The sequence below is a fragment of the Neurospora tetraspora genome (genome assembly GCF_033439725.1).
Source record: "Neurospora tetraspora strain CBS 560.94 chromosome Unknown B0H65scaffold_3, whole genome shotgun sequence".
Lineage (NCBI taxonomy): Eukaryota > Fungi > Ascomycota > Sordariomycetes > Sordariales > Sordariaceae > Neurospora > Neurospora tetraspora.
This window is the reverse complement of record NW_026944385.1, coordinates 2670582-2698103: the sequence shown is the minus strand read 5'-3', so window position 1 is coordinate 2698103 and position 27522 is coordinate 2670582. Positions and strand designations below refer to the sequence as shown.

General features: G+C 34.8%; 2 protein-coding genes across 2 annotated transcripts; both read right to left on the bottom strand.

The window, feature by feature from the left end:
• Positions 1 to 370: 370 nt before the first annotated feature.
• Positions 371 to 3198, bottom strand: B0H65DRAFT_441588 (uncharacterized protein; the record flags this gene model as incomplete). The annotated part of the gene is made up of 6 exons (XM_062825537.1): positions 371 to 522; positions 564 to 714; positions 859 to 878; positions 2693 to 2721; positions 2957 to 2967; positions 3118 to 3198. 6 exons carry the CDS (start codon positions 3196 to 3198, stop codon positions 371 to 373), a joined length of 444 nt encoding a protein of 147 aa, XP_062683110.1.
• A 16020-nt stretch (positions 3199 to 19218) lies between these two features.
• Positions 19219 to 19419, bottom strand: B0H65DRAFT_424055 (uncharacterized protein; the record flags this gene model as incomplete). Its single annotated transcript, XM_062824492.1, has 1 exon — positions 19219 to 19419. The coding sequence occupies one exon, from the start codon at positions 19417 to 19419 to the stop codon at positions 19219 to 19221; it is 201 nt and encodes a 66-aa protein (XP_062683109.1).
• Positions 19420 to 27522: the final 8103 nt, after the last annotated feature.

The following is a 27522-nucleotide window of genomic DNA, read 5'->3' as shown; positions in this document are numbered from 1 at the left end:
TACGGGCACCCATCTGGTTAGGGTTTAACGTGTAAAATATTTTTTACTGTAATTATACAATACCCTTTCCGTGTAAGACAGTGCCAAGCCCAGTCAGCTAGTGGACCCCATGTGCACGACCCATATATGTACGACCTCTATCTTTAGATTTAGTGATTTTTAGACTTAGTAAATGCCTTTCAACCTTTATAACCTTTTTTCTATTCCCTCTTTACAACTAAGCTACCTTTGATCACCAGAATAGGCTAGAATCGACCGCACGTACGTAAATATCAATTATATTAATCACCAGAACTAGTTATTAACTTTCCTAAAGCCTCAAAATATTGCGCGCATTGCGTATAAGATTCTTAAGATACCGCCGTGGAATTTAGATGACGGCGTAGCTATCGACCTTACCCAAATCGATAATATTAATAGCGATAGCGATAGCGATCCCTTTATTAACGTTAAAGAGTAGAAAGGCTTCTTTGACGACGATACTTTCGTTAATTCTCCTAGCGATTTTAGCGATTCTAACAACTATAATAGCGATTTTAGTATTAATTTTAGTATATAATTACTTGGTCCTAATCCTAATCCTAATCCTAGTCTACCCCCTTTAATATAACTACTGTAGTAAGAGAGCGATTTTAATTTTGATTTAAATCGCGATTTCCCTTCTCGTAAAGGTACCGAGTTGGCCGATAGCGACGACGAAAGATACGAAGAATTCTTTAATTATAGGGATATAATTATTAATCTACCCTCTACCGTACTATATTTTCTACAGTTACGATTAAAGCTCTTTACGAAATTATTAACGAATAGGTGAAATTTTATAAATTTATAATTAACTATATATAAGGTCGCAATAACCTTAGAGCCGCCGTTAAAGACTATATACGGTATTATATTATTTGTAACTACTATAGTAAACCCCGCGAATCTACAGTAACTATTCGAAAAATAGCCTTACGAAAGTGTAATTATTAATAGAAAGGGTTTATAAATAAGGATATTAAAAGGGATAATCTTTAGTATTTTTATTATATTCTACTCTAGACTATTATATTTATAATCACAATTAATTTTAATACCTATTTGCGTACCTTTAATGTTGTAAAATAAATTTAAATATTTTTAAGAAGATTAACGATATTTTTAAATTTAATGCTATACGAATTCGAGAGATTATAATTATAGTGCGAAAGGACTTTTTTAAATCCGTATATATACAAGCTGATATATATAATATATAGGCAAAGATTCGTCGGTATAATTTTAATAATTATACCCCTACCGGTATTTTAATTAAATTATTTAACGATAATAATCTTAAATATATTAAGAAGATGGATCTAGAAGACCTAGAACGGTTATTGGGCCTCGTTTTTACTTTCTTAGCCTATATATCGATAGTTAAGATATTCCCCGAAATTATAATTATCAATAATACGTATAATACTAACCGGTTTAATTATACCTTTTACTGAATTTCGAGCGTTTCCTTTATTAGCTTAGTATTTAATTATATTTTTAATATTATTAACAACGAAAAGGAGGTAGCCTTTAATTTCTTAATCGAAGCTACCTATAAATTGAAGTTACGATATAATCTATTAACCCCCTCTATTATTATTACAGATAAATATAAAGAAATAAAGTAAGTATTAGGTAAAGTATTCCTTAATACCTAGCAATAGCTTTATTTATTCCACATTACTAAAAACGTTCTATTCAACACTAAAAAGAAGTAGAAGAAACAGAAGGATAACGACGACAATAACTCTAAGGATAAAGAGGGTAAAAATAAATAGGAAAATCCGGTTTCTTTTAATTTAACTGATCAAAAGGTTTATTCATCCGTACGAGCTAACAATACCCTTAATAAACTAATTGTAAGCAAAATTACCAAGGTTACTAACGATCCCAATAATATTATAACTAGATTTAAGCTTATAATGTACGCTAAAACCGAATTAGAGTTTTAGGGAGCTTAGGAGAGGTTAAAGAAATAGTTTAAAGGTTAAATACTAATTCTTCAATATATCTAGAAGAATTGGCTCCCTATTAGAAATTAATAAGTATATTATTATATTAAGAAGTATAGGAACTATAGTATTAGAATTACATTGCTAATTGAATCGAACAACCTTAATATTAAAAATTAATTTCTTAACGGTAATAACAATATTTATAAACTAGTTATTACTATTATAGAAATAATTACTAATTAATACTAGACTTTCAAAGAAAAAATCGTACATTAATAAACCCGCTAACAATAAAAATGTATCGACCGTACGTATTTAGGTAAATTACTATTATAAATTAGTTACGTTGCCCTCGAATTAATTAATTACAAATACTTTTAAATAAAGAAGTATATCCTAACCGACTAATTTAAAGACCCGCTTACCCTCGAACCCTACAATAACAAATATAATATCCCTACTTAATATAAACTACTTTATCGTTATATTATATTAAATAGGATAATTATAGAAAAAACCTTAAACCTTACTCATATACACCCTCGTTAGTATTATAAAGAGCCCCTTATATATACTCCGCCTATCTATAACCCTATTTATTATTCTATATATAATTATTAACTAATCTTCTTTTAATAGGATTTCTACAATTTCTACCTTCGTCTTAGAGACCCTCGCATTACTCCTAAAAAGAAAGGCCGCCTTAAGAACTTTACCAAAGTTATCCTTAACGAACATGCCCTTCCTATAGAAATAAAGTAGAAGACCCTAAAAATTCTCGAGACCCTTAAATAGAAAGCTATACTTGATTTAAAGAAGGGAAGTAAGAAGGCTATACTAACGTTAAAGAGTAAGAAAAGGAGTAAAAAGGCTAAACCTATTAAATAGAACAACCTTAACAACCTACTACGCTTATAGCCGAATATACAACGTAAATTATTTTATTAGGAGAGCGATAATAATAATATTATCGAACTTACGCCCAATTGTACTAAATACAAGCGCGTACGGAAGTGTCACGAACTTAAGCGAGTACACGGGCCGACCAAGCCATCGGGACACAACAGTCATGCCAAGACAAGGCAGTGTAACCCCAAACGGGGATTGGACCAGAGGGCGCACGTCAACCAAGGGCGCTCACGAGTGAGCAAGAACTCAAAGTGAGCAGGAATTCAGGATGAGCCAGCGAGTACCAGAGAACAGGATACACCACGACAGACATGTGGGATATAAAGGGACGACTGGAGAACTCAGATTGTCAGATAGTTTGACAGTAGTCAATAGACCATCGTCATCAGAAACTCGTACGCGATACTTGTTGTGAACCTTTTGGCTTCACCGAACTGCACTTGATAGTCTTTACCTTCAGCTATCTCACTTAGGCAGATCAAGACTGCCGTTCGTCACAGGAAGCCAATTAATTCTAATATTTCAAACTATAATAGCAAATCGGAAGCAACATCGGGAAGCGACTAGAAGCTTGGCCTTTCATTTCTAGAACTAATACTAAATTATATTTAAATAACTATATTAGAACCTCTAGAGCTCCCACTTCTAAAACTCCTACCTTTAAAATTCCCGCCTTTAAAACTCTCTTTAAAGTAGATTTCTCTAGAGCCCTCTCTAGAATTGGAACTATAACTAGAATTCTTGCCCTCTACAAAGCCCTCTCTAGAGCTAGAACTAGAACCAGAACCAAAACCAAAGCTAAAACTAAAACTAATATACAATTTCGGTTCGTTTCTAGAGTAGCTAAAGTAATAGTAGTCCTCTCTAAAACTAATACTAAATTGTATTGAAATAATTGTACTAGAGTTTTCGTCTCTAAAATTAGAAGTAAACTCTATTTAAATAGCTATATTAAAATTAAACTCCCCTATTAAACAAGCGGTTAAACGTAAGAGAGGTAGGGTAGTTGACTCTTAAATTTTATTAACCCCTAAAATTATACGAAATAATCGTATAAGTAAACCTAATCAATTATACTAGAGGTAGAATTTAAAACACTATACCAAGTATTTAGTTTAGTACCATAGTCTTTCGTAGTATAAATGAATACTATAGAACTATCCTATGTGTAAAATATTATATACTATAGAAATCCCTATACAAAACTATGTTATTGGGCATCGCTGTGATTTTTCATGTTTACGTAACACTCTAGAGTTTACTATGTAAATGCTATTTTATATCAAAATAACGTGCCAAGCATTGAAATTTGGGTGCGGAGGGGAGGAGGGTTCGGTTATTAATTTATTGGCCGGCTCCTCTTTACTTAAAGATATTTACAATTAATTATCTCTAATATAATATACGTAATTTGCATTAGCAAGTTACCTAAGTAAGGGCGGGCAATAAATTCGTATCTCTAGCGGGTCTAACTCTTTACTAATTTTTCGACCAAAGTAAACTTTTATTTATTAGCCATTTCAATAACGGCGGCAACCAATTTATAAATATTATTATTACCGTTAAGGAGGTAGCTTCTAACGTCAAAATTACTTAATTTAATTAAGGAGGTAACTCTAATACCAAAATTTCTATATTGCTCAATATAGTAATATACCCATTAATTTTTAATAGGGAGCTAATTCTTCTAAATATAACGAAGAATTAATTTTTAGGTTATAAACCGCTTGTTCAAATCTTCCTAAGCAATAAAGAATTCGCTTTCTATATAGGCATATATTATGAGTTTGAATTACTTTACAATACTATAGGGATCGTTAGTATTTGTAGTATCGGTAGGGGTTAAACTATTACGTATAGAGGTATAGAAACTATAATCGTCGTTATTAAAGTAGATAGGAATTGCCTATTTATTAATACCTTCCTCATTATCGGAATTGTCGCTAGAATCGCCATCCTCGCCTTCGTTATTATCGTCTTTAACCTTCTTTGACTTCTTCTACTTTAATTTAATATTATATAAGAGGTTCTTAATAATATAGAATAAACAGAATTATTATTGGGTATAAGGAAAATTCTTTACTAGCGATTGCTTTATTTCCTTACATTTATCGGTAATAATAATAGTCGGTTTAGGGAGATTATATCGTAATTTTAATTCCTTAATAGTATTAATAAGGAAATCGAAGGCTTCTTACTTCTCGTCGTTAATAATACTAAAAATATAGTTGAAGATAGAACTAATATTAATAATACTTGAAACTTAGTAGAAGGGGTAATTAAAACGATTAATATTATATATATTATCGACGATTATAACGTTAGGGAACCATAAGCTATATAAAGACAGCGTAGGAATATAAATACAATACCAAGTAACCTTATCTCGTCGTTTAGATCTATCTTCTTAATATAATCGATATCATTATCGTTAAATACTTTAAGGAGGGTACTAGTAGGGGTATAACCATTAAGGTTACGCCGGCGAAAATGAGCGCGCGCATTATAAATATCTTTCTTTATATATACTATATCTGGGTACTTATTCCGTACAATAGTAGTAATTTTACGAGTTCGTATAGTATTTATTTTAAAATTCTCTTCGATAATCTTAAGTACGTCGGGCTTTAATTTGCAATATTGAAGGTAGGTAGAAGGGTAGTATAACCGTATATAGTTGTGTTCTCGGTAATTAGAATTATAGTATAAATAAAAATATTAGAGTCCGTCTTCTAAATCCTTCTTTACAATAGCCTTCTATAGTAATTATAACCGCATTTCTATAATACTATCTTTCGAACCGTTGCCTTTAATTTCCACAATTGATTAAACGGGTTATAGAAGAGGTAGTATTATATATATTCGTTAGCTAGGACTCTAAGTTTTATACCGCGCCCGTCTTTACGATTAACCGTAAAACTATAGTACTTTGCCTACTTATTAACCGCTTTATAAAAGTTTTAAATCGATACGTAGGGAGGTATAGCATTAGTGGGTAGATTGATAATTATATCTGTTCCATGGGGTATTAGAGGTATTTACTGTAGTGCACAGGTGTCTCCGGGCCGGTAGCACGGTACTCTGTTCTGAATCAGGACTCTCACCTAAATATGGAGGATATGGAGACCGAGGGAAGGGTAGGGGAATCCCATGCCGAAGATGCGCGACTCTCGAGGCAAGCACCTTAATCAACTCAAGGAACTTCCCAACATGAAGTAAGTCCATATTCTCCTGTCCCCGTTTAATCGAACTTATAAATATATACCCACATCGAATCGAATATCTTATTATCTCCTACTTCCTTAATACTAACCTACTTCTACTTGTCCCAGCGGGCCTTCTCCTCAGCGGGGAGGGAGTCGCCAGCGTGGACGGCGGCGGGGTCCTCGGCGCCGATCTGGAAGTATATCCATGCAGGCACCCATTGGTCGCTGTACACCAGTTCATCCAGCAAATCTAGAGCCTTTTCAAATTGGCCATCGCGAAGAAGGCCCAAGGTGACGCTGTAGGAGAGTCGCTAGGAGAGTCGTTGGGAGAATTGACGAAAGTATCGTTATTAGAGAAACCTTCCTACTCCTCATCGATTTAACTAGCTTGATTGGCTTAATTAAGAATTGGTTGGTTACCCGTGAAATTATTGTCGTCGCTGTTAATATCTTCGTGGGTAAGGTCGATAGGCGTATTTAGATCCTACGGCGGTATTTTGGCTAGAGTCTTATACGCAATGCGCGTAGCGTTTTGAGGCTTTAGGAAAATTAGCAAACGATTCTAGTAATTAATACGATTAATATTTACGTACGTACGGTCGATTCTAGCCTATTCTAGTAAAAAAAGGTAGTCTAGTTGTAAAGAGAGAATTGAAAGAAGATTATAAAGGTTGAAAATAACTGTCTAAAGATGGGGGTCGTATATATAGGGTCTACTAGTTGACTGGGCTTGGTATTATTTTACACGGGAAGGCTATTGTACAATTACTATCTGGTTAAATTAAACCGCTTTAAAAAACTATGTGCACGTTAAACCCTAACCCGATCAGGGCCTCTATAAGGGTTGGGGCCTCTGTAGCCAAAGGCTGGGGCCGCCGGAGCAAATGCCTAATTTAAATAGAAGTTTAAGGAGTCGATAGCGACCTTTATTGTTCCCTTTGAAGAGGTATTATATTGTGCTCGAGCCGATTCGTAGTTAGATATTATTAAAGTTAGTTAGATTACTATTATTTTGAATTATAAATGGAAATAATATTTTTAGACTGAACTGACGTGTTTAAGTAATATATGCTATTATTTAAGTATTTGCGTACCTTTGATAGTAATAATTTCCTTTTAGTTATTGCCTCCTCCTTGTTTCACCCTTTATAGAGATACGGTAGTAGCCCGGTTAATAATAACGCTAGTAATTCTATAGATATTTCTATTAATATTTCGGTAGTTTCGTTAAAGATATTGCCGTTTTAGAAGTAGAAGAATAGGTGGAAGAAGGAGGGTAAGTGTACGAATTGTAGGAGTGGTCCTTACTAGTTTAAATAGTATAAGTAAAAGACGAGGATAAATAACGTTCGGGTATAATCCGGTGGGGGTTTCAACGGTTACGATAACGACGACTGAGGAGAGGAGTTCTTAGATTAAGTAGAAATTTTATTAGTAGATTGAGATACTTTAATAATATTATAGGTAGGAGAGTGTTGATTAGGGGTTTAAAAGGAGGAGCCTCTAATAATTAAGAGGGCGAAGTCTTTATAAGGGATACTAGTTCATCGTCTTATAGTTAGCTAAATAAGTCCCTAACTATACCTTTTATCGTATGGCCGATTTATAAGGGCCAATATCTACTCGAAACGCAACCGTTAAAGGGAATAAACATTATATTTTATAGGTATAAAAATTACTCAGGTCGTTCCCTAGCGAGGGAATTATAGCGATGGTTTATAATCACTATATAGTAAATAACGTAGTAGTTAGTAACTGCTATTAGCAAGAGAAGTAGAACGATACGAAATATTATGTAATAACCTTAATTACATTCTGTCGCGGATATGGATTTTATTTCTATAGAGCGTTTCTCGGACGGGTAAGGTCTAAATATATTCGCTAATTTAATCTTAGTACCCGTAGCCTTTGGGTATAACTCTATAAGGGTAACAGTAAGCACGCTTGTTACCGACTCGGGTAATAAGCAGGTAGTTATACAGCGTTTATTTGGGGGCTTAATGTAGATACTTTTCTAGTATTGTTAGATTTCCCCGTTTAGATGGATGGGCATTTGGTTAGGTGCGGTTGTACTGGATTTTGGTCGTTTTCGAATATTTAGCTGCGATGTATTTTATAGGGTAGGCCGCGATGCCTAGTGCGGTGGGCCGTGCTCTCCAAGGGGGAGCAGGGGGATAATGTCATGGGGCTAGAGCCCAAGCGTTAAGCTTGGCTATTGCCAAGCCAATGGCATGCAGCTGGCCGGCGCTAAGGCCAATACACCCCCTCTAGTTGGCTGGACCTACCCGACTGCCTGGCCTGCCTGGCCCGTGCGCCGCACCTTAAAACCTTGTCTCAACTGCACCCTTCTGGTACAATCTTCCTTTCCTGCTTTCCTTGTCAAATATAGCATTTCAACCTTACACGACTGCTCGCTGTGCTCAACTCGTTCAGACCCGTTACAATAAGGAAGGATTGAGAGAGCTTATAACTTGCCGTACGACGACGACGACGTCTTTTACCCCGTCGCCTACTTCTTAACTAAATATACTTCCCAAGAATATAATTATAATATATATAATAAGGAATTGTTAGCTATTATTAAAGCTCTAGAGAAGTAGAGGCTAAAATTCGAGGGAACCTAGTAACCGTTCGATAGTTCAATAGATTATAAGAATTTATAAACCTTTATAACTAATAAGCAATTAACTTAGCGCTATATATAATAGTCTTAATTGCTATTATAATTTAACTTCTTAATTAAGTATACTCCGGGTTTGAAGAATTTCCGCCCTAATATTTTAAGCCGCAAACTTAACGATTAGCCCGCGGGCGTTGAGGACGACTACTTAGTAGCCCGCAAGAAGGCTTTATTAAACCCCTTATAATTCGAAGATAATTATTTCGAAGACTCTGCGGCTAATTTCTGCCTTTGTTTACTAAATATAAACGACTTCGATAATAAATCGACGGACGATTTAATTCGAACGAATTATAGAACCTCCGTTTTCTTACAAGAATTAGTCTCTTATTTAACGGACGAAGTAAAGTGTTAGTAGCTACTAATTAAAAAAATTTTTATCAAACCTTCTTTAAATATTACGTTGTTAATAGTATTGCGAAATAGCGGGATAGAGTTATTATCGACCCTTACGATAAGGAACTCCAATTTTAATTAATTAATTGTTAATATAATTCCCTAAGCGCGGGCTACCTTAACCGCGACGCTACTTACGAATTTCTATAATACGAATTCTATTAAGAGGGTATATATAATAATGTAAAGATTTTCTATAAGGGTTATTTTCCTTATACAAAGATTAAATCGGTAAAATAAAGCACCGCTAATTATTTTAAACCCGTAATTGTATTTCTGACGGTATAGAAGGACGTTATAATCGATTACGTTATTCCACTATTAGAAAGTACCTACATCAGCCAAACCTTTAAATATATCGCCGTCGTTGTCGACTATTTAATTAAAATACAATATTATATTCCGATTGTAACCCTAAAGGTAAAAGAGTTTGTAGACCGCTTTAGAGACTATATTTACTCGATCTACGGCCTACTAAATACCGTCCTATCCGATAGAAGTACTTAATTTATATCGCGTTTCTAATCTACCTTTTATGAAAGACTATTTATTATTTATAAATTAACGTCGGCTTTCTACCCCCAAACTAATACCCAAACCGAAAGAATTAATGTAAAAATAAAATAATCCTTACGATTTTATATTAATTAAGTATAAACGGATTAAGTAAAGTAGCTACCGATTGTGGAGTTCGCTAGTAATAACGCAATATCCTTATTAACGGGTATATTCCCTTTCTTCGCTAATTACAGTTACTACCTACGGATAGGTACCGAACCTCGTATACCGCTACCCCTAGATTTATTACCGGCCTAAATAAAGGAATACTATAAAATCTTTAAATTAGCGGACCGCTTTTAGAAAATTTAGCACTTTGTAGTCTAGTAGATTTGCTGTACCTAAGAATAGTACGAAGATAACGCTAATAAAAAATACGTCGATTCCTCTAAGTACTGCCCTAGCGATATAGTCTTACTAAATATAACGAATTTCGTTAATGGCCGCTTATACCTAAAGCTCTACCTTCGACAAGAGGGCCCCTTCCGCGTTACGTATACTAAAAATTATATAGTATATTTCGTACTCCCGACGAATATAAAGTGCTCACCGGTATTCTATATATCTATAATATAACTATAAATCGGTAAAAGTCTTCCTAGCTAAAATATATCGTTAAACGTAAAGGCAAATAACGGCCGGATTATCATTAAAACAAACAATTATAAGGAATAGGAGGAATAGGATTTCGAAAAAAATATTAATTATACCTAGTTCGGCGGCAATTGTTATTAATATTATTATATTAAGTAGAAAAGTAATAACTAACCGACCTAAGAGCCCAAGGACTATATTATCGACTACGAAGAGATATTCTAACGCTTCTACAACGAATCCCCCGATTTACTTATACCCTCGGATATCCGGGATATATTAATATTTTAAACTCCGGCCGTTATTCAAAATAATTTAGCGCTAATACCGGCACTAGCCCCTCTAAAGCCTCCGTAGCGGCGCTCCGCCCGCTTTATTTAACGAGAGATTACCGCCGCCGTAATTATACTAATATTACGCCTACTCGACGGTTCCTTGGGTAAATATAAAATTAAAAGTTTAGAGGTAGCCTTCGCGAAGATTTTAAAGAGACTAATAGATATTTAGTCCAAGTATATATTAAGAGCTTACTTTATAAATTACGACGAGGAGGGTTTGGAAGTCGACCCTGGCACACTACTAAAGGAATCAACGATAGAGGAGAGGGCTCAATTAGAATTATTAAAGTAATAAAAGTATTATTTTATATATATAGATCTTTTTAGCTCTACGAGCTTCTTTTAAAAGGGGATAATATTACAAGACTAGTATCGGTGGGCTGGAAAAGGCGACAACGAAAAAGGGCTTGATTGTTGTTGTCTAATGGAAGAGGAGAAACGGAAACTAGGGCAGCCTAAATACCTGGAAGGGAGTGCCGGTGAATGGGCGAGGCCAGTGAATGGGCGGCCCAGGGCACGGACTTCCAACAGCTAGCCTATAATACAGTTATACTATACTAATTATACATACGCTATGCTAGAGCTAGTACTGTAGCCTAGAGCTATATACTCACGTATTAGTCACATATCCCAATTACGTACAGCCTCACGTACGCGTGTACGGATTGGCTTGCTGGGCTCCCGCCCATATAGCCAGTCCTCCACGCACACTTCCCTTTCTCTCCCTCGTATAATCACGTATATCTTACCCTACCCCCAACGGTGCCCTCTCGCCCCGTGATAAGTGTTCGGGGAGGCCAGCAAGCTGTCCTCAACCCTTCCCTGAGGGTATAAGGCTGGATCCAAGGTTGTGGCCCGTGTAGAGCTGGGTTCTAGGGTAGTCCGTATAAAGAGTCCGTGCACCTACCCCTGATACAAACGAATTTAGTAAAAAAATTTGACCCGCTTTCGAAACCTTCCCTTTCTTACCGCAACCACCACCTTCCTAGTCCTTCCGCCCCCGTTCCACCCCCGTTCGTTGCCCTTACCTTAGTAATTAAGTACGTGTCTATTAACGATTAAATAAGTAAGTACCTTCTATATACGCGCGTTTATTTTTCTTCATATATTAATATTATTTTTAATTATATTTCACTTTATAATTATAGCCCCCGCCACTATTAGAAGCAAGGTTAAGAAGGCCGAAAAATAGCCCGAGCCCCAGCAGCCCGAATAGGAAAATGTTGAATAGATTGTTTAGGACTCTGTTTAATACCTTGTCTATAATATTAAATACTATATACGCGAGGCGTTCGAGCGCGTAGAGGCATTGAAGCTTATAAAAATAAGTGAAATTATTATCGATAGAAGTAATTTCTTTAATTAGTTTAGTATTAAATACGGAGGTATAAACGTTTTTAATATTTATGAAAAGTTAATTAGTATAACCGTAAATTATTTTATTAATCATTTTTATTTACGTTCTTTACTTTTTATTAAATAATAAATATATAGCCTTAATGTAGCCTCGAATTTGAAGACTATATTTCTAATATTTAGGTTAAGGAGACCGGCGGTTTACGTAGTATACGTATAGAAATATAATTACTTTCGGTAATCGGAGAGGAGTCGGACTACGGTATTTACGCTAACTGTAGTATTTTTAAATATTATTATTCACTACCTAGTATTGTAAGAAATGACTATAATAATTATTATATTAATACGAAAGGTAACAATTACCCTAATTATAATACTATAAATAACGATAGTTATATACTATTTATATTTATATAATTTACCCGCTGTACTAAATGTACCATAAAAACCATAGAATTACCTAGCGTTATAAAAAAAGCTCGTATATATAAATAGGTCTACCTTGATTATATTTAGGATATAATTATAGTAGCTTGCGTATAATATTTATCTTTTCCCTTATATATAATCAAAATTAATATATATTTTTCTTATAGTAATTCCCTTTACGGGGATTTCTTGATTACGTTTGCCGCCGCCGCCCCCCCCCCCCGATTTCGTACGGTCTGGTCGCCCTTTTAAATAATATCTTTCCAATCCTTAATATATCTGTTATTGAATTTAACTGTATAGTAAATTAGTTTTCCGCTACGGCTATAGTATATAGGATTACTACGGAGGAGAAATGTAATTATTAGCGTTACTAAAGGCTATATATTCGATTATTTAGAAGGCTTTTTTATATAAGTAAGCAATTTATAGTATATATATAGGAAGTTTATGTTTAATATTAAAGGTATTTAATCTATTATATAATTAGCCGGGGGTTTTTACTTTAATAAAAAATTTTGCTTATTTACTTTGTAATAATTTATAATTATAATAATACATTTGAATAATCGATTAAAAATATAAAGGTATATATGTAGGTAATAATAAGAAGGGGTATAAGATTGGGTATAAAGTAAGAAAAAATATAAGGTAAAAAGATTAATATAGAGTATAGAAGGTAGAAAAGATAGAAAATAATATATAGAAACTTTCAAATTAATATTTCTAGTTAAATTATATTACGTAAACGCTTATATTCCTCGCTTTTAGTACTATATAAAAGTATAAAAACGTTTTCTAATATAATAACCCTATTTATAATTATATATAGCTACTTATAATTAAAAACCGGATTGTGTAACTTAACGTTAATATATTAGACGGATTAATTTTAATTCTTATTAATAATTATAAAAAATTAAAGTTAGATTAGAAATTGTATACATTTTAATTAATATATTTATTTGTTCTCCGTATTAATTAATGTAATACGAAGAATTATCTGTAACTAGCCCGTTGTGACGGCGCTGGGAGACTGGGTCTGGGTGCCATGTATGAGGTGGCTGCTGGAATGAGGTACATGAAGGATTCTAGGTATAGTACGGTCCAGGGGATGCAAGCCATTCAATTGGCCATGCTAAGATTGGTTGTAGGGTGGATCCTGGTACGTGTAGGGTTTGTTTTGTAGGTGAAGGGGATGCGAGTGAAGAGATTGGCTAATAGCGACCCGCATATGGGTCCCGCTATCGCTTGTGCGACTAGGGTATTTATTTGGGTTTGCACGCTTATACCTAATTCTCTTCCTCTTTTCCTTTTCCCTATCTGAAATCTTCAATTATAGATGGAATTTTAGCTTTGCCTTCCACTTACCTATATTGTGCCCTTGCATTATTTTAGATTAATTTAATAATTACTTGGGAAGGTTAAATCCCAAACCGAATACGAAATCAGAACAATTTATTGTAAGAATTTAAAGAACCGAGTAATTACAATAATACGATAATACTACTACGCTAAATACGTAATAGCGCCGGTAGTTGTGAAGGTACCGAGTAAATTAAGAATTATAATAATAATTGTTACGAGGAAGTTTTTAATAACGACGACAATTGTAATAATATTTTCTTGGAAGAGGAGGGCGGAGATGGCGATGGAGAAGGAGGCTCTGGTTCTCTAAATCCCGACCTTTAGTAAGAGGAGGATACGGTTGTAAAAGTGAAGCCTAAGAAGAAGGTTATTATTAACGATGAGAATAAGAAACTTATTCTTAAGCGCTAAATTATTGATTTTATTATTAAGGATAATGCGCGTAAGGCCGTACGTTTTAATAAGGAGCGCTATAACGGCTTTTGCTTAGATAAGGAACGTTCTTGCGGTAAATTTACGATCTTTTATAAGGAATCTTTATATTATATATATTATTAATTGAAATTGCCCGACGAGGTATTAGCCGATGTAATTACTAATACGGGAGAGGGCGATAAGGAGCCTGAATTGTTTTTCGATTTATTCGACCGGTATATTATTATAGTAGTTAAAAATACGAAGACCTTCGACGCCCGTTTAATTAGATATGAGGCTATTAATAATTTGAAATAGAAGATAGAAAAATTCGCCGAATTATTTATTTGTAATTCCGTCCTTAGCGTTCCCTTCTAAATATTGCTCCCTTCGAACCTTCCGTTCTCTAGCTACTTAATTGAGGAGAAGTTTACTAAATTATGTTACAGAAATCCCTAAATTATATTCTAAGAGTTTAAGCTATCAATTATTATGAATATAGCGTAGAAAGAGTAGGTATTAGAGCTTTATCGCCTCGTTTCTTATTGAAATATTAAATTTAAAATTATTTACGGTTGGGTTCCTACTTTAGCCGACTAGTATAGTACGCCCGCTATTAACCCTATTATAGTATAATAATTAAAGGATTCTTTTATTAAGAAGGAGGATACTATCGAAGGATTAAAGGATTTTATTACTAGTTTGAATATTAGTAAAAGAGTAATTAAGAATAAGAATAAGGGAAAGGCTAAGGAGATAGTACTTTCTAGTATTAAGAAGGATGTTAGCGAGGTATTTTTTAGGGCTTCTATCGGTTTTTCGATTTTACCCCCCGAAATTAACTTTAATAACGGAGAGCGTTTTAGTTCCCGCTACCGTAATATTAAGTAAGCCGACCTTATTAAATATTATAATTAGGATAAAGAAGACGATATCTTTTTCGAGGCTTGGTACAATTTGATTTAAGATAAGTTTGAGATTAACGTTGATTACTATTTAACCGACTACGATAAGTTTTTATATGTTACGAGTCGTTTAGTTAGCTACGCCTATTGTAATTTAATATTGTATTTGCGCGAAATTTATTCGGATTAAATTAAAATTTACTTTGGCTTAATAACCTATTTGTAGCATTAATACTACGACCCTAATTAGGAAGAGAATACGCTCTAGAATTTTATTAAACTAAAGATAATAGATAATAATAATTTCGATTTCTTCAAGAATAAATTTATTCGGATAGTTAACGAATATTAACGTCTTAAGACCGAATGGAAGCGTAAATTATTTTAACGCCTTCTAATTGAGTATAAGAAATAGATGGGCGCGAAGTATTGCGGTTTATCTATTTCCTTCGAGTTGTATTGTATAGACTACTCCGGTTTTACATAAATATTAAAAACTATTGCCGACGAGAATAAAGTTGCTTTTAAGTCGGGTAAGAATAATAATTCCGGCGGCGGTAATAAAGGTTTAAGTTTTAATTCTGGATCCGGATCTAGTTCCGCTCCTAAATCCGTTGGAGGAGGGGGAGGCAGAGGCGCCGCTCGTTAAGGTGGCGACCGTTATAAAGAAATTATTCGGTTATTTAATAAGGGTAGATGCTTTTTTTGTAAAGAGAAGGGTTATATTAAATGCGATTGCTTCGAGAAGGAACGTTTCGATTGCGAGCGTTGCGATTGTGTTGCTGCTATTGTTGACCGTTATTTGGTTTATGAGAACGGATAGGAGGTTTTAGCCGCCCCGGCCGTAGTTCTAGTTAATGAGTAGGGAAATTAATTACTTTAGGTAAATTAGATTCCTTCCTAGGGGAGGTGTCGGTAATAGAGTAATAAAAAAAGGATAGATAGAAATATGGAGAAGGATTGAATTTGATACCTTTTTTGGGAGGAGAACCTTTATTTATTTAATGTATTTTGGTTAAATGTAATGTTTTTATTTATATTTGATGTTTTGATCGATATAGGAGCGAACGGTTATCTTTTTATTAGTACCGCTTTTGTTGAAAGATTTAAAAAACGATTGTTAGTAGAGTTTATGAGTAATTTCCTAGTTCGAGGGATCAGTGACTACTAAGGAAAGGTTAATTAAAGTATTAAATAGGTTATTAAAGCCGTTTTGAAAATTTAGAACCGAATTACGCTACCCGATTGCTTTGTTGTGGTTAATATGGCTTACGATATTATTATCGCCCGGAAATGGCTTGATATTTACGACATTTGTGTAGATTGTGCTAATTGCCGCTTATTTTTTCCCTTAGAATGGAAACCGGACTTTGATTAGTTAAAGTATTTCGAGGTTTAGGATTCTACCGCTTTAATCAACCCTACGTATTAGCAAGACGCGGAGTATTACGACGTATTGATAATTCGAGAAGATAAACGACGAGCGGACGGTAAAAATAATAGTTAGTCCACCCCCTGCTTTACGAGCGGCTATACTTTTACCGAACCTATCCCTGCGAATTAATTATTCTCCGATTATTGTAAGAGGGAGTTCGATTTGGAAGTATGAAATTAATATTATTATAAAGCCCGTTAGTATTAGAAGGATATTAAAAATGAATTTTAGAGTTGGAAGCCGCTGCGGTCTTTAAATTTAAGATAGTCCCTATTATATTTACTAATTTCTAATATACCTGCGACGATACGGGAGAGTTGGGCTACGCTCGCCCGCGCTAATTTTTCTAGAACCCTATTACGATTTTTAAAAAGACTGACCCCTTAAATAAAATAGAATATAATTTAGTTAATTTTATTTACTTTATAGTATTGTTTTTAAAATCCGAATCACGACTTTACTACTAAAAATAGTTTATCGACGGGAAATGGGGATTGGATGCTTAGGGTACTTATTAATTAAAATGCGACAGTATAGGTTAGTATAAATATTACCCTATTTAAATATATATACTAGACGGAGATCTTTTCTTATAATCCGTTAAGAAGGAGAATTAAATTATTTATTCAATAAGTATTTTCGAAATCGATCGGTTTATTTAATAAAAGAGAGTTATCGAAGACCCCGTTGGGGAATTTTTGCCCCGCGACGAGAAGGAGCTTTGCGAAGAAACTATTAGACGGTTGCCTCCGAATATTGCAACGAAATTCAAATTTTTAATAAATGTAATTCGAATACGTTATTTGAGTACTAATTGTACGATTATAAGATTAAATTCAAGAAAGGTTATCGATTAGAGGAATTTAATTATAGTCCCCTATATAAAATATCTTTCGACGAGTTGGAAGCTATACGAAAATATATTTCAGAAAATTTATTAAAAGGATTTATAGAAGCGAATTCATCTTTTTGGGCCGCGCCCGTTCTATTTATAAAGAAGGCGGATAGTAGTCTTTATTTTTATATAGACTATTAGAAATTCAATATTATTATTCGTAAAGACTGTCATCCGTTACTATTAATTAAAAAAAACTTTCGTTAAAGTAATTAAAGTTTAATAGTTTACGAAGATTGATATTTGATAAATATTTTATTGTATTCGAATAAAATTAGAAGACGAAGAGTTAACAATTTTCTATATTGGAATAGGAGTTTTTAAGTATAAAGTATTGATTGCTATCTAAATTTATTAACGGGCCTATTAATTTCTAGAGTTTTATTAATTCGGTTTTAGGTAAATATTTGGGCGATTTTTATATTGCTTATATCGACGATATTTTAATCTATTCGGATACTTTGGAGGATTATAGGAATTATATTTAAAAGGTCCTTCGAAGGTTGAAGGAAGCCGATTTATAGGTAGACTTTAAAAATACGAATTCGATATTATTAAAATAAAATTTTTAGGTTTTATTGTAGGACGAGACGGTATTTCTATCGACCTCGAGAGGGTGGAGGTTATTAAGGAGTAGGCCGTCCTTTCCAATTTGAGAGGAGTTTAGTTTTTCTTAGGGTTTTGTAATTTCTATTGAAAATTTATTAAAGATTACGGCCGGGTGGCGCGTCCCCTTACGAATTCAATACGAAAGGGAAAAGTGTTCATATAGATTAATAAATATTAGTCCGTTTTTAAAGAATTTAACAAATTATTTATAGAGGTTCTATCGGTGGGCTGGAAAAGGCGACAACGAAAAAGGGCTTGATTGTTGTTGTCTAATGGAAGAGGAGAAACGGAAACTAGGGCAGCCTAAATACCTGGAAGGGAGTGCCGGTGAATGGGCGGCCCAGGGCACGGACTTCCAACACTATTCCCTTAAGTGGGAGTCCGGTTTACTTAGGGTATTTAGTTTCCCGATTTCTCCTTAGTTTCGGGCTTCTCAGCCTTGTCCGAGTCGTCGTCCTAGATACTATAGCGAGTATATACTATTTGCAAACGAACGCGATAGTTAGGCTTTTTACTAAGAGTCGCCTTCGCCTAACTACCCTTACTAGGACAATCCTTAGCCCAATATCCTTATTCCTTACAAACAAAGCACATACCCTTGCGGTACATCTCGTCAATCTCCGCCTTAGAAAGAATCTTACCGGCGGCCGGGGTCAACCCAAATGAATTGGAATTGCCTCCAATCGAAGAGGAGCCTTTTCCTCCCCAATTGCTAATACCCTTACCCTTGGAAAATGCAGTAGCAATAATCTTACGCAAAACAATTTATTTCCAAGTAAATGCGTTACTCGGCTATCTTAACGTAACCATCGAAATCAATAGCATCCAAGGTTGCATAGAGGACCATACCAACCTAGAAATCCGTAGACAATCGACGGTAAAAGGCTTCTTTCCACTATAACTAGGCCAACTAGCACTCGCCAACCAATCGGACAAACTTGTTCTTAAAAGTATAAAAGTCATCCTAATATATACGAAGTTTCTCGAAGTCCTCGATCGCTTAACGAACAGAATTGGGGTTATCATACTAACGCTTCAAGTAATTCATCAAAACCTTCAATATAGTAATCTAATTCGGGTAAGAGTCGCGGAAGTAAGGCTATAAATCCTTAGCTACATAGCCCGCCAGGCGATTCTCAATATAAATTTATTTAGCCTCATCGTCAGCAAAATAATCGTTATTAACCTTCAACTTATTAACTACGAAACGATACCAAACTTCGAAAGCAACCGTATCCTTCGTCTTATTAACGTAATAGACAGGGGGGTCGGCAATCTTAAAGGATTTACCGCTTAACGTCGACACAATCGGATAGATCGAGCCCGCGGGGGTAGTACTACGTCGCATCGGGTCGCATACCAAATCAGTAACAATCTAATTAAGAGAAATAATCTCCTCCTTAACCTTCGCCAACTCGCTCTCTCTAGCCTCGAAAGTAGCCAACAAATCCTCGACCATTTCGCGCTAATTCTTAGACTTATCACTCTTATCCGTCGGCTCGTCGTCGCCCTCGAGTACTATATCCTCGTCGCTATCCTCAATCGTAGTACAGGGGCGAACTTTTTCGTATTTCTCGGGAGTCTCCGTATAAACTTACTTAAAGTACATAATCCAATCGTGCAGGTCGCCCATAGTACGATCGAGGCGGTACGCAATAGTAAAGATTTCTTTTTGTTATTTCTTATAAGCAAGTATAGCCAAAACGCGAGCCTTCATCTCCATAAATATAACTTTGGGGTACTTCTAGAATTCGGCGGCAAAGTCGTTATAGCCTATTAAATCGTTAAAGCGAATACATTCGGCGCCTATATCGAAAATAGGTTGGAAGGGAAAATAAAGTCCCTTACTACCCACAATATACCGAATAGCCATCTCCTGGATCTTAGCTTAAAGGTCTTCGTACATATCGTCCTTCGTATCAGGGAACCGGAGGTTTTGAACTTAGGGGAGTACATTCTCAACGTAGTACTCGAAGGTAGCGGTGTCTACCGCTGCGTCGTCTTTGTCGGCGCCCTCCGGGACATTATGGTCGAGGGTAGTAGTCTAGGTTTTGTAGATCGTTAAAACGCAACGCTAGTTAATAAATTTACGGTTCAAACGGGTCTTCGTGACCGGGTCTTTCTAGTTCAGTTTGGTGAAGTCAAACGTAACCTCTTCGACGGCTTGTGCCTTCAACTGGGCGGCTTCCTCCTAGTTGCGCGCCATCTTGGGGATCTGTTTCTAGGTTCTGGTCGGTTCGGGGTGGTGCGACGTGCGAGTCGCGGGGTGCGTGTAACGGTCTTGTCGCGCGCGATCAATCTGGTTCTGAAAGTAGGATATTTTAGATCGTCCCCGATGAGTTTGATTGATCTTTCGATTGTCACGGCGTATAGAGGGAATGAAAGCGACAATACGATAATAACCCTACTATTGATTGAAGATCGAAAGATGGGGAAGAAAGTCTAAAATATAAGAATAGAACGAGCGCACGAAGGATATCCTGTACGCTACCCTGAACCCTACAATAGGTCCGGTGGAGCCACTACGCCAAATGTGAACAATGCTGACCAGCGGCTGAGCCGCGCCGTCACATTAGATATTACGCCGTCTATAATACGTAATTCTTAGAAGGAAGTAGGACCGGGTATATTTATTAATAATAATTATAAAGAATACTGTTCGTTTATAATAGGAGAAATGTAATAAATATGGTTAATAGTAATATTCCTTTAGCGAGGCTACTAAATATATATATTTTCTTTTTAAATGTAGTTAAAAGGAAAGTCTATGTATAGAACGTTCCGGTCTAAACCGTTAGGATATTCTGTATTATATTCAAAAAACGATTTAAATATAATTTGAATAGTCCGTTTAATCGGTTTCGTTATTTCGACCGGGGCTAAATTAATACGTATAGTAATAGTCGGATTTCCTTCGAAATAGATAGGCAATAACGTAACCGCAGGATATTCTTTATATAAAGACTATTTTATAAGCCGAGTAAATACTTCCGTAGGGCTCATATACTATATTATTAAATATTATATTACTTCGTCCAGCTTTGTAATTTCTACGGTAGTCCTCTTCGTACCCTTATAAATATATTTATAAATATATTTAATAGTATTTATAATAGAGTAAACCTCTAAATTAATATAATATTAGTACTTAATAATTAAATATAGATTATACGGTACTAGTATACGGTTATCCACGCAAATATTGCTAATTACTACCCCTTTTGTAACCTAAATACTATTATTATAGCACTTATAAAAAGGGTAGCCATTATACCCAATTATAATCTATTTAACAAACTCCTTAAGAAACGTTTTCTATACTTCGGGCATTTCATCTATTTGCACCAGGGTCGTCTTATTTGTGCACCAAACCTTATATATGCACCATTATTACAGACCTTAGCACGTTTTTTTAAGGTAAAATAGCATTTACATAGTAAATTCCATGGTGTTACACGTACATGAAATAAATCACAGAGATGTTCAGTAACATAGTTTTGTATAGAGATTTGTATGGCATACAATGTTTTCAATATAGTAGAGATCTAGCATTTATCTATATACTTCGAATGACTATGCTACTGGCTATGCCCTATGGGGAGTAAACAATAATCTCGTGATACTCTACATGATGTTTTGGCTCGCCTCCATAACTTCTTCACTGGGCCAACTTATACGGCCACTTCGTGCAACCCCGTTGTTGTTGTCGTCGTCGCTGACGGCGTCGCTGTCAGTGTCCTCAATGTGGGTGAGGTCGATGGATCCCACGGCGGCATCTTGGCTAGCTGAGAGTCTTGTGCGCAATGCGCGCAGCGTTTTGAGGCTTCAGGAAAGTTAGCAAACGGTTCTGGTGATTGATGCGATTAATATTCACGTACGTGCGGTCGATTCTAGCCTGTTCTGGTGATCAGAGGTGGCCTGGTCGTAAAGAGGGAGTAGAAAGAAGGATAAGGTTGAAAGGCATTCAAGAAGCGGCTCAAAATCACTAAGTCTAAAGATAGGGGTCGTGCACAATGGGATCTACTGGGTTACTGGGCTTGGCACTGACTTACACTGAAAGGGTATTGTACGCTTACTGTCTGGCTGTATTAAAGGTTGGAAAAAAAAATATGCACGTTAAACCTTAGCTAACCCCATTGGTGTATATATAAGGTTTGGTGCACAAATAAGAGAGGCATGGTGCACATAGATGAAATGCCATACTTCGGCCCAACTTTCTTATCCTTATCGTTTATAACCATATATAGAAATTTCGGATTATCCTTACTATAAAGACCGTAAATAACGAAAGTACTAACTAATTCCTTTAACCGACTATCCTGTCACGGGGCAAGGCGATACTGAGCGTTGGGGGTAGACTAAGACTTGTGTATTTACACAAGGAAGAAAGGAAGCTATAGAATGTGTGAGTGGCTCGTAAGGGATAAACCCAGCGGTAAGCCTATAGTACGTATACGTGATTAACTTACTTTCCGCCTCGGTACCGAGGCGGCAAGGCATTAGTTATAATAGTATAATTAATTAGAGAGCGTATATTAACCCGGCAACTATTGCCGCAATAATACCGTAACTAAATAATAATTATAGGTTAGCCCTTTAATACTTCCCCGGACTCAAAATCCCCTCGGGGTTTAAAAATATATTAAAATTATAAACCGTCCCCCTTTAAGGATTTGAAACCTTCTAATACGATATTTATAACCTTTTCTAACGCTATTAATACTAGTACTTCGCCCGTTTAGTACCGGAATAACCGTTTTATAGCCGGCGCCGTATTTATTTCGAGTGGCCCGGGCTTCTTAATTACTTTTATTAGTACTTTAGCTACCCATTGCCTACGCTTTTCCTCCGTAATTTATTTCGGTAGGACTGGGGCGTTTAGGTTATTAATATAGAACTTGCGGAAATTATCGATATAATACTCTACGTCTTTTATACGCTACTAATTTAGAGCGTAAGGTTTGCTCTAAACGATGTAATATTCTTAGCGGCTATTTTCGGTATTAAAACAGTATTTATTAATAATTTTGTAAAATTATTCGATTACGTCTTCGGTATTATTAATTTGCTTCATTACCTTCCTTTAATTATTACGGATATTTTATATATTATTTTAGCCGGGGATACTTTCGATAATTTAAAGCTTTATTATATTAATATAAAGAATATAATTATATTTTATATTAAAAGGAAGTTTTAATATAATATAGTGATTATTAGTCATTCTAATTTCGAATAATGCTCCCTATAAGGGCGCTAATTTTATTTAAGGGTGCCTAAAGACGAGGTTAATTGAATTTAGGAGGATTTTATTTCCGATATAATATTTGGGCGAATTAGATTTCCTCTCGTTTACAGTTTCTTTATATTTAACCTAATTTCTCTTCGCTATAATAATAAACTTATTTAAGATCTTTCTAAAATAGTCCGCGATTTCATTAGTTTTAAAATATTTAGTACGCTATAATTTTAAAAAGTTAAGGGGATAAGGTTAAGTAGGCTCGATATTTATACGGGGGTAGAAATTATAATTGGCGAAGAAAAGGGAGATTCCCGTTATATTAGATTGCGCGTTATTATTTACGAATTTAATTAATAGTAATTAATCGATTTAATTATTTTAAGTTTAATTAATATATATTTTTAAATAATATTCTACTTCGGTATTAATAAATTCGTTTTAACCGTTAGTTTCCTTATAGAAAGCGGAGGATAGCTTTAAAGTAATGCTTAGCTTCGCGGATAAAGCTTTTTAAAGTTGTAAGACGAATTAGGAGCTTCGGTTGGATACGATGGTTTTAAGTAGATTGTAGAGAGCGTAGACCTTTTTAATAAACCGTTCAATTAATTCTTCGGTTATTAGGGTTTTAATAGGGATGTAATAGTATATTTTCGTTAAATGGTTTATAACGATAATAATATAGTTACATCCTTAGCCCCGCCGTATATAAAGCGTTATAGGAATAATATAATCGACGGCGATATTCTTCTAAGGTATGAAAGAAATAGAGAAAGGTTTTAATAGGTCTACTAGTAACTACCGGGACGATTTTGTTTTAGGTTATTAGAAATATATTTTATAGTAGGCCCTAATTATTTTATTTATACCCGGCTAGTAGAATAATTTATTTAAAGTCGAAAAGGTTTTATTTTGTTTTTAGTAACCCGCCGGGGTTATTTTATAATATTTTTAAGTAAATTATAATTATAATACGGTATTTCCGCGGTTAATAATAAAAGTAGTATAATAGTAGGCTTTTCTATTAATAGTATAATATTTAACGAAAATGATTTTGTTTATTTACTTTTTAAATTTTTTTAAATTACGCCTTTCGGTTTTCGTTTATTAATATTATAATGAAATTTCAGTAAAACGTCGAATTACAGTAATTTTCCTCGATTATGTATTAGTAGATAATTCCTCGGTATTTAATTTATAGGCTTAAGAATAGTTAATAAATATAGAGGGGTCGAATAACGCTTTATTCTTAATTAATAATTTATTCTTATTAATATTATCAAGTATATTTTTTAATTTCCTATTTAAAGTATTTAGGCGGACTTAAAGAATGTTTAATTAGTATTTAATAATAAAATTGAATTATAATAAGAATTCGGACTATGATTTATATTGGGGCGAAAGCTCTTTAGTCTCTAGAAAAATATATAGACCTTTATAATCGGATATAATTTCGAAGGGTTACTATATTCCCTATAATTCTAACAACTATTCTTCTAGGTATTTACTACGGCGGCACCAGCCCTTGGATAGAGAGGCCCCAATCCCTATCTAGGCCCCAATATTTTAATTCTTGGCACATCTTTTCAATGTAAATTAGCATTTACATAGTAATTTCCAACAAGAAATGGAACAATATCAAACAACATACAATGGAGTCATCCTTAGGGGGGCTTATACTACCCGCCGACAACATAAATACCATAGCGGAGAAATATAGCTAGCGTCTAGCCAAAATAGGGGGCTCTGCCTAAAATAAAGTGTCTACCCCAAATAACCCGTCTACTAGGCCAGACGTCTGAGGGAGACTTCTGATTAGTCAATCTAGGTGTACGCTATAGACGGTCGCTGAAAGTCTTAAATTTAGCATTGCTTCCGGGCAATCACTTAGAAGCTTTTGGACGCCAAACTTCCTTTGCCTCCGGGACTCCAAAGTAACAATACTTCCTTCTTTCCCAAAGTTCATTTCCCTCAGAAACTCCACTACGATATATTAAAGGAAAGAACGAAGCTCGCTTTCAATCGATTAGGCCAGTAGCTCAATAGTTCTCGTCGTCACTCTCTTTCTTGTAATTGCTAGTTCGATTCCAACTGGTAACAGCTTTTTTTCGCGCGAAAAGTTTCGCGGGGAAGTGTAAATACCCTCATCCGACTTTGAAGCTAAAGACGGAAATCTATAACTACCACTAACCAATAACCCCTATAGCGGCCTTTCAAAAGGTCCTATAGGGGTCTTTATCTTTTACCATTTTGTACCCAAATCCGACCAATCAAAAGCCTCCCTCAACCGTCTAGCCCAGACGATATCATCTAGGCTAGTTTGCCAAATTACTTTAGGAAGTAAGGCTTGGCCAGAGGCCCCCCATCTAGCCCAAACGCCCTCCTTATAATACCGCTACGGTAGAAATACGCCGAAGGATCCACTTTCCTCCGAAAAGTCCCACTTTTCCCGGTCACTACCCGCTCCGGAACGGCCGGCTCTATCGGCCTCCCGGAAGCTCAATCCCCGCCATCGCTTTCAATCGCCATTATCGCTTTTAATACCCTCATCGCTTTTAATACCCTTATTGTTCTTAATCCCCCTCGACGTTTTCAATCTCATTTATCGCTTTACTCCCCCTTATCGCTTTCAAATTTAGTTATCCAAAGAACTTTATCATTTGGGGATCCACTACTTCACTAAGCTTAGTATTGACTTAGGTACACTGAAAGGGTATTATACGATTACTATTTAACTGTATTAATCGGTTCAAAAAAAGAATGTTCACGTTAAACCCTAACCCGATTGGGGCCAGAATAGGGATTGGGGCCTCTATACCCAAAGGCTGGTGCCGCCGGAGTAATTACCTTCTTCTAACGCTTTAATAATAGCGAGCAATTCCTTATTATAAATATTATAATTATACTCGGCTACGGAATATTTTTGGGTGAAATATATAATGGAATATAGAATAATATTATTATTATATTAAAAAAGAGTACCGTTTATAGTTTAAATAAAGGCGTTAATTTGAATAATTATTAGTTTAGACTAATTATAAATTCTAAGGATTAGCCCAGTTATAAAAACTATTTTAAAGGTATCGAAAGACTTCTACTAAGTAGCGGTCTAAGCCTAAACCGTTAATTTCTTCGTAAATTCGTAAAAAAGGGCCGCTATAATAGAAAAATAATTAATAAAATACTGGTAGAAGTTAGCGAAACCGGAGAATTTTTATAATTAGTATTGTAATTACGGCGCCTCTTACTTAACGACGGCCTTTACCTTTTCGGAATTTATTTTAATACTGCCCGGTATAATAATAAAATTTAAATATTTAGTACGTTTTATATTAAATTCGTTTTTATTAATATTTAATTAAAGGCCCGTATTAATTATATATTATAGGACTTTATCAATATATACCGTATACTCCTTTTCGTTCTTAGAATATACAAAAATATTATTAAAGTAAACTATTATATAAACATTTAAAATATTATATAGGATGTTATTAATATAATTTTAAAAAGTACCCGGGGTGCTCTATAGACCGAAAGGTAGGATAAGGGATTCGTAGAGGCTAAAATGTATAATAAAAGTAATAAGGTATTCGTAGCCCTCTTGAATATAAATCCGATTAAAAGCGGCGATAATATCGAATTTAATAAAAAGTTTAATATAATAAATAGTATCGAATATTTCTTTAATTAACGGAAATAGATAATATATTTTTAGGGTAATATTATTAGTACTTTAATAATTAGTATAAATTCTAATTCCACTGCCTAGTTTCTTTATTAATAATAATAGCGAAGCGGTTAAAGATTAGGACGGCCGGATGAATTTTTTCTTAAATTGATCGTTAACCTATTTTTTAACGATAAATATTTCTATAAGGGATATTATATAATATTTAGCGTTTAATAGTTTCTAGCCCAATATAAATTCGATTTTATAATTATAAACGGAAGGAAGTTGGAATTTTTTCTGCTATACGGTTATAGAAGGCTTTAATTTTTATTTAATATCTACGCGGGAATTTAATTTTGATTTCTTTATTAATTTTAGAAGGGCGGTCGGTTTTTTTATAAAACTTCTAAGCGTCCTCCTTAGTAACTGTCATGGGGCTAGAGCCCAGGGGTTAAGCTTGGCTGTTGCCAAGCCAGTTGCATACAGCTGGCCGGCGCTAAGGCCAATACACCCCCTCTAGTTGGCTGGACCCACCCGAC